Source organism: Cyrtonyx montezumae, unplaced genomic scaffold (genome assembly GCF_038088225.1).
Source record: "Cyrtonyx montezumae isolate F1298 unplaced genomic scaffold, pur_monq_1.0 scaffold_1, whole genome shotgun sequence".
NCBI classification, from domain to species: Eukaryota; Metazoa; Chordata; class Aves; order Galliformes; family Odontophoridae; genus Cyrtonyx; species Cyrtonyx montezumae.
Genome location: NW_027071825.1, coordinates 19,993,306 through 20,005,324, shown reverse-complemented (window position 1 = coordinate 20,005,324; position 12,019 = coordinate 19,993,306). Strand labels below are relative to the sequence as shown.

Below are 12,019 nucleotides of genomic sequence, written 5' to 3'. Positions count from 1 at the left end.
GAATGGCCTTTGCCCCACTTTTCTGTTGTCCAGCATGCTTCCCAACAAAAGTTGGCTTCGAATTTGGAACAAATTCTGCACTTTCTTGTTGGGAAGGCAGAAAGAAGCAAAAGCTTTCATCTGCACCAGACCCAAGTGATCATGCCAGCACTAAGCCTTGATTCCTCCTGCCTCCTGTGGCAGTTAAGCCCATGCAGTGGGCATTACGTGCTGCTCCACTGTTCCCCAGCCTTCAGATAGCCCACATTCCTGATTCTGCTAGGAGACCCCCCCAGCAGGACATGAAGTGCCATGCTGAGCATCTTGCCTTTCCTGCCCTGCACTTTCCTTTAGCACCCAGCTCAGGTGCACCTACACAAGGCTGGGCAGTAGGAGGTGCAGCACATGCCTGGCTTCCCTCACGGGGAGAGACTGGGAGAAACTCCTCAGAGCATGCAGGGTCTTTCAGGCTATAGTGTCCTGAGGTAAGACTTAATGCATCCATCCTGCCTCAAGTGACGGTGTCGTCCCTTTTTTGGTTTTGGTTTTTGTGAAGGGTATTTTTTGCAGGGAGCAGAGGGCATAACTGCTCTCACTACACATATGTACAAATCTTGAAAAACAGAGCATCTAAGCTAAGATTTTATGCACCACTTAACATTCACTTTAGGACTCTTTCTCCTCTCCTCCCTCCAAAGTAACATATTCGTGATATTTTATTAATAATGCTCTAAGGACAAGCTGCTTTCTGCTCCTGAGTGCTGTGTAAGATGATGGATGAGTTCACAACACCTGTTACTGGTACATACGTGGAAGTAATTTCCCCTTGCCTGTTTCACAGAAATCTGTTATTTTCTCACATAGTCAAATACCCTGTTCCTATTTCTAGTAAAAAGCTGCTAGATAAGCTTTGAAAAGGTTTCATAATTAATTAATATATTTTTTCTTTGTATGCCAATAAGTTAGATTACTGAAGGAAAAGACTTGTGCAAGAAATTAAAATTGAAGCAAAATTAAATTGAAACAAACGAACAAAAAAAACCACCTAGTTTCTAAGTAATTATCAAGGAAAATTCACAAGAAGCGATTTTATACTTTCTACAATTCATTATTCCTCTTCAAATATGGTTCCTATTCAATTGTGTTCATCCAATCAGAGGAGAGAAACTTGTAAGAGGCAAAAATATTCCAAGAGATTAAAGTTGTCATGGGAAATGATTTGTATTGTGAACATCCATTTGGAACTTACCATGCTTTTCTTCAACACAGTTGAATTTGAATATGCTGAGAATCACAAGTAAGCAGTAGCATACACTGACATGTATCTTAACATCATTACATTTGATTACTGAGGTGATTAATGTCATGTTTTTATATACTGAGGCTGCTTCAGAAGTAATGCCTCCTATTTTATTGTATTGGTCTGTGATGTCAGAGGTAGAAGTTGTGTATGGCAGTACATGTTGGACCTTCCCACCAATATTCCATTACATTTTCTTTCTGTATGACAGCAGCAGAGGGACAGTCTGACAAAATGGCCTCTGTTACTGAAGTGTGTATGAAGCAGAGGTGTGTCATTAAATACCTCCATGCAGAAAAAATGGCATCCATTGACATTCGTTGATGCTCAGTGAATGTTTATGGAGATCAAACAGTGGATGTAGCAAAGTGAGGCAATGGGTGGTGTATTTCAGCAGTGCCAACAGTGATGGTGGGTCACCTCTGCTGGTGCATACTGCTACGAGCACAGCACGCAGGTTCTTATTCACTGCATAGCTAATGGTAGTGACTGTGCTGAAAAATCATCTTTTGTAGCTGAGAATTTGCTCTATAAATATTATTATTGTGCCCTTTGTCCCTGCTGTAGTTTCCATGGAAATAAATAGGAGACATTACTTTCAGTGCAATCTACATATGTACACATGTATGTACGTACGTATGTGTAATAAAAGAAAACTAGCAAGATATTTAATACTGCAGGCACACCACATGACCAAACAGTAACTGAGAATCCACTGCAGGAAATAATCTAATAAATTAGAATTGTTACATTTCATTACTGGAATTAGTTCATTGAAAACCTCAGAAGGTGAATATCAACAGACATATAAGATTTTCTTAATTTCTTCTACAGAACACAGTATTTTCAATTCCACAGTTCTGCACATGCAAAATAATATAAAACCCATGATGGTGGAGAAAATACACTGAAGCACCCAAATGAACTTTAAATATCTGTTGTAGGTCAAGAGGAACGGCAGGCAGAAGGGCTGAAATGAAGTTTTTACAGAGTGATTTCCAGATAAATGAATAGTGCTTGTAAATCTCTTTCCACTTAAACAAAGCTGCAGCTGAAACCAACTGGCCTACGCTCAGGACCAGACAACAGCTCACGCCTGGTGGGCACCATGCCAGACTGAATGCCACATTTGCCCTGGACTTTCAGTTATATGAAGATTCTGTCCCCCACTTGATGTGTGCTGTGCCAAGTGATTGGCTTTGGTGAGATGGAGATCAGTGATACTTTGTGATGGCACAGAAAGATAACATACTGGATTCAGAAGAACAACATCCAAACTACTAAGAGAAAATGGCAGACTCTTGAATGACCTCACCAAATGTACACCAACATGGACGAGGCAGGGTTTAAGACTCTTGGAAGAGGCCACTGTTCATTGGACTAGCTGCCTCCAGAGCATCTGAACATCCTTATGTGCCCAGATGAAATGCCACGAAAGAAAACGTCTGTAAGAGGAGCAAATCCTGTGTAGTAAATTTGTGTAGTAAATGGTTGCAAAATAATTTGATGTGCAAGAGTCAAAGGAGGGATTGCTGCCAAGCTTTTGAAACCAGTTGCGTTTTCTTTGAGGGACATTTGATTGAGGGACAAACAAGGAACAATTTCATCATAAAAGAACAGCAAAATAAAGACAGTAAATAGCTTTCAATTAATTACCTTCCTGAAAGACCTGTTAAATATACAGAGGTGCCAGATCATGGGTTGGTACAGACTGTCCTGGAGTTCTACGAGTTTTCCCTGCTTCAAACTAAGTACAAAGAGAGGTAAAGAAAGTCCGTCTGGTCATGCACCTGGCACACATTCTTGTATCCATGGAGACAAAGTATCAGAAAGGAAAAAAAGAACATTTATAAGTGACCCTGACATTTGATACTGATGCAAAAACAAGGAAAGAAATGACAGAGTTAGAAGCCAAAAGCATGAAGTTTCTTTATTGCCTATGATTCAGTATCTCTCTCCCTCACATAGAAGAGATTCCTTTAAAGACATTCCTGCCTGCGGACCAGTGGAGCTCCAGCAGTGTCTCCAATGGAACTGCAGAAGGTTTCAAGCCTAAGTATTACTTGCAACTTTTCTCTTTTATCTCACATTCTAAAAGACATGTGGGTTGCTTTTTATTTATTTATTTATTTATTTATTTTTGTGATGGAACAAATGATTGTTTTTTATTTTTGCAAACAGAATTTAAAACCTACTTGATGATTAAATGAATTAGAATAGACACACTAATCCTTTAGGTTTGTATAAAAACTGTGGTAAAAGTTGGCTTCCAGTTCCCAGATAATCTAATCAGATAAAAAAATATCAGTGACCTTGAGAAAACACCCATAGTGTCTGTTTAACCAGACTTACGAATTATTTTTTTCCCATAATAAATAAGAAGATATATTTACATTTCATGCTTTTGCTTTTTAAAGCATCTCATAAACATTACAAGACAATTCACAGCATTGCTGAGAGGTAGTTCAGGAGTATGCTCACTTTACAAGTGTAAGAACAAGAAAGAAACTTGATCTCAGGAAGTTTTTGATGCACTGGTCAGTATGATTCTACTTGCTGCGTGTACCACAAACACAATGAATATGTATGATCAGCACTCATTAAATGGGTTAACACATAAATGGATGATTTATACACACCATCACAGTATATGAAGCATCCAAAATGCACTTGCAGTTGTTTAATAAGATTTTGGAAAATCAGGTCCTCCCTCTAAAACCTCACTTCTTTGCTAGGGGGCTGCAGCAGAGGGTGGCCCTGCACAGACCCAACAGCGCAGGGATCATGGCCCTAATGCTCAAGCCCTACAAGTCACTGCGGTTTGCCACAACCCCAGGAGGAAAGCCTGAAAAGTTGTCCCTTTTCAGCACAAATGAACCACTTTATCATCAATGTCCAGCCATCATGATGAAGCACATAAAAGCAGATGTTGCTTTACAGCCCTCTTCTAATCTCAAAAGCAAAAATCCTGCAGACTTCAAGAGGCTTCAGATCCAGCCCACAGTGGAAGAATTCCTTTATTTTCCAACAGACTTGACATATCAAATATCATCTGAGCACTCAGATGGGAGCCTGCTCTCACAGCACAGATGGCACCTCGGCTGTAGTGAGCACCAAGGGCACAGCAGTGTACCCATATAGGGCCCACAGCCCCTGCCTACCTGCATGGCATGGGGTGCCACAGAAACAAGGTGCCACGAAGCACAGTGCTGCATGGCCAAGGTGCTGTAGGCCAGGGTGCCCAACACTTCCTCTGCTGTTGGCAAAGCAGGACTTGGCCACTCAAAGCCAAGCTGAGCAATCACCCAGTCATCAGCACAGCTGCCCAATGTTCCCATTTGTATTGACAGAAAAGCACCTGCGGCCATTTTGCACACTGTGAATGCATTCTGTACCTCAGCAGCTTCAGAGGTGAGCCAATACCATCTGTGTATCATAATCCTGAGTATCAATTAACCGTGCTGTAAAACTCTTACTTTATTGAGAAGTGTTACACTTTCGACTAAGTGGCTACAACCTGGAGCTGTCTCCAGCCTGCAGGCTGGGCAATAAAGTGCTTTGTCTGACAAACCCATCACAGAGGTTTGCTCACGCTGTCACTCGGGCATAGAATCCCAAGCGCATTCCCAAGCCTCCTTTAAGGAATTAATGCTTGCTTACTTTGCCATCCCGAGAGTATTTACAGAAGTCAAAACGACCGTGCTTGCAGTCCACTGTGCAAAGAGGTGATGACATCAGGAAGATAGGTCACAAGCTTGAGTTTATAGTCATTACACTTACGTTGGTATGGCTTTTCATCCACTCAGTATAATCTTATGACCCCACAACTTTACAACCCTTCACTCTCTGGGTTTCATAGCACCTCTCCACTCCGGGTTAATCATTTCTCTGTCATTATCTGCCAAGAGTTCTTATCTCTTCTGCTGTCACTTTATAACAGGGCCCTCTTATCAAGCTGTACTAAATCACGTGACGGGGCCAAACCTATCACAAGTTCCAATTCTTCTGATTAGAGACTATCATGAAATGGGATACATGGTTTACAGCAGGTCACTAATGCTGGAAAAAGTACAGAGTCCACCGAAAGACATGCTTGTTACTTTCTGAATTCTGGGATAATTTTTTTGTTGTTGTTCATCACTCCGACTTTCACTGAGGGTTATTATAGCCTTGGTCTCAAGGCCAGAAAAGTTTACAGGCTGCACCTCTTCCGTACTCAATGCTGTACACCTTGCACCCAAGGGTACTCTATATTTACACTCAATAATGTCTTCTGGTTCTCACACGGCCATCATACAGGAATCTATAAAACATGGACTTACATCAGTCGGTAAGTAACAGTTTTCTGTTTTGATGACTCTGCATAAATATATTAAATTGAGGCTGCCCAAACTGAAAAAAAATCATTATGACTGGGCAAGCAAACAAAACTGATTAATTTACATGTGTTTTTAGGCAAATGAGAACTTTATGACACTATGTAAAATGAAAGTAAACAGTCGATGACTGAGTGAATGATTTTTTTCTGCAGAGATAATGCGATTACCAAATTTACCGTTAGACCATTAATAGTATTTTTATATACTATAATTGCTAATTACCAAGAAATGGCATATGTGCACATATGTATAAGCACTGGTGAAAAGCATAAATTGCTTCTGGCCTGACTGTTCTCACTGAATAAAACCTCAGGAATGTTTTCAGGGTTTTTTTTATTTTGGTTTTGTTTTTTTATGTTCTTTTTCTTTTTCTGTAATTAATATGGATGCTAAATACAGATTCTTTTTAGTATCGAAAGTGCATATATATATGTATATCCATTTAGTAGGAATGGGCTGGATAGTGAAGGTCGGTTGATATCTCAGAGCAGTGAAGATGTGAACACTTTCAGCAGAATGTGGAACAGCACCAGTTCCCTGTTGGGAAAGCTGGTTGGCGCAGGTTGCTCTGGCTTGCCAACACGAGGAGCATTGTGCCCCAGCTGCTCAGGGCTGCAGGGGCTGTGGCAGAGCCCGAGCAGGGCTGCAGATGGCACCCAGAGCAGACTGCTCCTGCATGGAGAGGGAGGCTCCTCTGCCTGTGCGAGGCAGCCCAGCCACACTGCAGGTCCCACAGCCCATGGCTGTGCGAGGCTGTGCCTTGGCACGGCAGCTGATGGCAAGGATGAAAAAAGGGAGCTTTGGCCCGAGGGTGTGTACCTGGGATCACTGTCCTCTTCTTCCCTCAAAGTGCGTCAGTGTGTGCAGGCAAAGCACTCATCCTGATGCAGGGTGTGATATGGGTCCCTCACCATCAAGGGATTGCAGGGATGGAGGGCGCAGCAACAGCTGCAGGAAGTAGCCTCAAATCTAGCTGAAAGCTGATCTTGATCTCCTAGGTGGAGCTGCTGTTTCACCTGGGGAAGGGGAGTGTGCCATGGATGGGCTCCCACCTGGGACCCAGCTGTGTCCCAGGCTGCTGTCCCCCAGGAGCTCACTACCTACCCTCTCCTCCTGCTCTGCACCTCCCACACAAGGGCCATGCCAAACACCACAGCATACTTTGCTGGGCTGTAAATGAATGGCTGGAGGATAATACACCATGACTGTTCTGTCAGGGTATCCTGTCCACAACAGCGGGAGAAGGAAAAATGAGACATTCCTCTCCATCATACTTACACCAAATAAATTTAGGTTTCCCTAAATCATGTAGATATGAAGGACAGAGAGTCATGAATTAGCAAAGCACTGTTGTCACCATACCTCCAAAATGCACTCACATATGTGCCATACTGCACACATAACAGGTCAGATTCACTAAGCAAAGCCCAGGAAAAACAGATCTGAATCCTGTGACACCTTCTGAAATTCTAGGTGCTCTGTGTCTAGGGCAGAACTGTTGCCTTGTGTGGCACAGCACAGCCACAGCTCCTGGTGGCATTCCTGACAAGCATGTCTAATTCGACCTGTGTACTCTGAGCACTATGTGCCCTTAAGGTTAAATGTAAGGAGCAAGATCCCACTCTTATTTGCTCTTGAAAGTATGCCTTTGGAAGGAATAGCCATTCCCCAGAGCCAAGTAGGCTAAATCCCTTCTCTGGACTTTTCTTTCTGTCCAGTCCTTCCCAGCACATCCTTTACTTTTTCCACCTCGAGCCAAAGCAAGGCAGATGGGTATGTGAGGTGCTCTTGCTGTGAGGTGCTCTTGCTGGGGGCACCTGTGCATGCAGGCAGGCAGTACAGGCACCCACTGGGTAAGTCAGTCCATGGAACGGAGCAGCAACACACCGCTGCAGGGGTGAGCCTGCTTCCAGCCTCAAACTGCCCAAACTGAGCCTTCCTCTCAGCCTCATCCAGCTCCCATGGACACAAATAAAACTCCTTCTCTTATTTAAAGGGGAGTGGATCTGCCCCTCAGAGAGCAAACAGCCAGACTGGAGCTGACACCTGGTTTTAGGTTTACAGTCAAGTAGTGAAAAAAGCAGCTGGAATTCACAGGATATTACTAGCACATCGGATCTTCCAGGTGAAGATCATACAATCCTCTGGAAGTGCCATGTGTATTTCTGGTCAGATTCCCAGGCAGCACAAAGCCACTCAACCAGCTGGATTTTCCTCTAGTCAGCCTGTTGTCTTAGCATCCTCAGGGACACTGCAATTGGTGTGAGCATTAACTACAATTATTTAACAGAAATAATTGTTTCATTAACTTGAAAAAATGGTCGTAGAGCAGGACAAATAATCTACTTGTAATTTCTTACTGTGAGGCTTTTCAGCTTGTGTAATACTTGCTGCCATCTTAATTCGAATGTATGTCTTCCAGCAATTTACGGTATTACAACTAGTGCTCTCGAGTTTGGCAAGGTTTATTTGTATGCATCATTATTAGCATGCATATATCATGCATTTTCACATGACTGGCAAAGACAGCAAATATTATTTTTAAATTCTGGATGAGGATTTTGGTCAGCATAGCAAGCAAAGCTTCCATGGAAGCAAACAGAGGTTGGGCTGCAAGACCCAGGCAGCTTTTAAGAGTGATATCTCAATGCTAGCCTTAACTTCTATGCCATTTTCTTCTCCTTAAATACTTTTGCTATCATTATACTGCAAATGAACTATTTAGAAAAGTGGCAGCATTTACATATACACTTGGTTCTCTCCAGTTAGTCTGATTTTAAATATGCAAATGCATGGAGCAAAATAACAGTGATGATGCCTGTGGGCTCCAGAGGAAAACCTCTGCCAGAAGGCCTCCAGTCATATGTCCATGTGGGCATCTCAGAAGTCAGCTCCCAGCCTGTCCTTACGTAGGGCAGCAGGGAAGAATGATCTGCAGCAGGAGCTGTGCCTCACTGCAGTGTGGAGAAAAACGTTACTGAAGTACAGAGTTTACTCACCTATTCCACAAGTACTTTATACATACTGCTGAGCTGATATGTGCATCATTAGGTAGTAACATATATTAATACATTCTTATATATAATGCAGAGGCATTACATACACAATCCTTATTGAGATTTCTCAATGTAAACGTTGCTATTTTATCTTTTCATGGTTTGTTTTATGATTAGACTTATGCGTGGAGAACTCTTAGATGATACGTATATATCTATGAGCTCTGGGTTTGCTCACGATAAAGATCAGCTATTAAATTACTTTTTGTAAATAAAGTTTTCCAAGCTTCAAAACATAATCACTATTTGGGAGGGGAGGGGGAAGGAATGGACCTAAAACATCTCCTTTTTTCTTTTTTTTATTTTTTACCAGCAGATCAAGGTCAGTTGCCTCAGCAAAAGAAATTTCATTTTTAAGCCTGTCTGTGCAGGATAGAAATCAATTATCTCTTATGGTACAGAGGCCAGCGCTCAGCCCTGACAGGAGCCTTGCTTTATACACAAATATATTTGGAGTATTTCCAGACCAGGCTGCAGTTCTTATAACTAGGTGCTCCACGCGCAGCTCCAAGGGGGCAGCGCAGCCGAGACAAAAGGAACCCACCAGCGAAGTAAACAAATACCCTGAGTGGGTATTTGTACCCAGGCAGTTGGGCCTGGCCCCGGAGGGCAGCGCGGCTGGGTGCCCCGCTCCGAGCCGTGCCGTGCCGCTCCTGTAGGGCTGGGGCTGCGGTTCCGCTGCGGGGCGGGCGCGGGGAGGGGCCGCCGCATGTCCTCGGCGCTTCGGTCAGAGCGAGGACGTTTTCCGCAGCTAGACGCAACAGGTCCGAGAAGCGCTGGGATAGAATGCGTCTTCCCTGCTTAGCACTAAGAAAAAGAAAACTATCACGTTTTCTACTTGCAAAACTGACTCTTTGAGCGTGTTAGGCGAAAGGCTGACGTGTGGCGAAGGATGCCGCTCGCTGCTGGTGCTGTTGATGCAGGGAAACCCCCGCAAGCTCCAGGCAGGACTCGCCTCTCCCGGGGCGCCCGTGCCTTCAGCCGCCCGAGCCGGACGCGTTGCCCCAGACCTCGCCTCCTCCTCGGGCCCCGCAGGAGCGCCGGCAGCCCCTCGGGGAGCAGGCGGGGAGAGCCGCTGCCCCGAGCCGTCCCGGGGCACTGCGCTGCGCCCCGGGCCCGGCGGGATGCGGCAGGACGGGGTGCGGCACCGCAACGCCTTCCGGTGAGTCACCGGCAATAAAAGAAAAGCAATCACGGAGGTGCTTTGCCACCCACTTGGCCCGACGCGCTCCTCGCCCTGGAGTATCCCGTAGTTTCGCATCACTCGTGGCTGCCAGGTGTTTATAAGGCAGCAGGGCGTTCCAGCGCGCAGCAGTAAGCTCGGCCGGGCGTTAAAAATAGTTTCTCGGTCAATAATTGACTGCTTGGGAAAGGCTCTCCGGTTCGGACCGGAGAGGATCGGCACCTCCGTAAGGCAGCGGCGAAAGATTCGCAGCAGAAAAAACGCAACAGGCTTCGGACAGTGATCCTCTGCGGTGCGCGTTTCACTTCAGAAAGCACTGCGGCCCGAAGCACTCTCTCTGATTCGCTGTTGGCGGATCAAAAAAAAATTACGGAAAAATAATGTGTTTTTGTGTTTGTTTGGTTGGTTTTTTGCAGTTTTCTGGAAGGGGCAGTTTACTTTCTAAAGCCTGAGTCGGAGACGTAAACAACCTCCGCCCAACTGAATCCCTAGGAACTAAAAGCAGCGCTCCTTGGCAAAGTGATGAGAGGAGCTCGTGGGCTGAGCGATTTCGGAGGTTTCAGGGAACTCTCCGTGTCGTCCCGTGGGGGCGATCTGTTTATGGCAGGGACACACAGGGAGTGAAGACATGGAGTGAGTGAGGAGAGGAAAAAGGAAAAGAAAGAGAGAAAAAGAAAAAGAAAGGAAAGGAAAATAATTAGAATAGAGCCGATGATAGATACATATTTCATGTTGTAAACAGTCTCGTGAAGTTGGGAGTGAGAGGTGAGTGAAACGAAGCAGGAGCCGCATTACAAATGCTGCAGTTGCAGAGGGGAGCTGCACATGCCGCTCTCTGTCACACGCTGCCTGCCCGCGTGTGTGCGGGGCCGGAGCGGCGTGAGGCGGTGTGGGGCGGCACGGAGCAGCGCTGGGCGGTGCGCTGCTAGGGCTGGGTGCCTCCAGGGCTGGGTGCCGCTAGCGATGGTTGCTGTTAGGGCTGGGTGCTGCCAGGGCTGGGTGCTGCTAGGGCCGGCTCCGTGGCAATGACTCTCACCCGCGACTGGCTGAAGCTACCAGACTGAGGAGTGATCCCTCAGATTCACTCTGGGGCTACTAACGCGATGCTCGGAGGAAAAGGATGAGGGAGGGCGGAGAACGGATGCAGATTTCTTTCCTTCTTAAATACTTCCTTATAAGCCTTCTTGATTGACTTTGCATTTAGATTTCTCAGCAGAAGACTCCAGTCTTTCATTTGTTTCTGCAAAGTTTGTCTCGGACTCCCCCCCACTCTCCTTCCCCCACCCAGAAGTTCCCTCTCGCTCCAGCTTGCTTGCTGGGAACATAAACCAAACCTTCTTCGGGACGCTTCCCTGCACAGAGGTGGCAGAGAGCACTACTTGCTGCTCTCGAGCAGATCCTCGGGGATGGAAATGTCCCTGCATGTACTACATCTGCCCCAGTCTGCGGCCTCTTTGAAGCAGTAAGAAATTGGAGCTTGAAGTATTGCCACACAGAACCCTCTGCCTTCAAACAGAGGCGAAAGAAGCTTCGAATTATTTAAAATCAGACCGTGTTTTCTTTTTTTTTCTAATGTAAATGTACATACATTTAAATAGGGAAGTATAAAATATTCCAGGTCTTGCTCCTTGTACTAATCAAGGTTGCTGGAGGCTCTCCGAGCCATCATCTTTTATAATTATAATTACACGCGTCAATCAAGACCTTCAGGCAAAGTCAGAACAAGGCAGGCAAACTCAGGAGAGAAATCACATTAAAAAAAAAAAAAAGTTTGGAGAACTTGGTAAGGAACGGAGAAGAGATTAGAAGAAAGGGTAATTAAGGTTGCTCAAGGCAATCGCGAGAGCTAGAACTCCATGTTAAATTAAATGTAGCCACAAGGGAACAGGTATCATTTATAATGTGTACTGCCCTAAACTGTTACTTCGGAGAAACGTGGATGTGTAATAACCTCTCCAAAGTATGTTCATCTGTAGCGATGACTGGCGGAGCAGCATTGCAATGCACACTTCGAGCTTGCTCCAAACCCTCCCCGGCAGAACCACGCGGAGCCCACGAGCGAGACCGAAGCTCCCAACACCGCTGCCAGGGCCGGGTCCGGGGCGTGGGCATTCCGTCCGCT

The 12,019-nt window shown here is 45.3% G+C and overlaps 1 protein-coding gene across 1 annotated transcript in view; it reads left to right on the top strand.

Annotated features, from left to right (window-relative positions):
- Positions 1 to 5,400: 5,400 nt before the first annotated feature.
- The window catches only part of NR5A2 (nuclear receptor subfamily 5 group A member 2), an 82,858-nt gene continuing 76,239 nt past the window's right edge, over positions 5,401 to 12,019 (top strand). Inside the window, exon 1 of the mRNA XM_065742979.1 lies at positions 5,401 to 5,609. Within this exon, the coding sequence (XP_065599051.1) occupies positions 5,546 to 5,609 (64 nt within the window). The 5' untranslated portion in view covers positions 5,401 to 5,545. The remainder of the gene's footprint in view (positions 5,610 to 12,019) is intronic.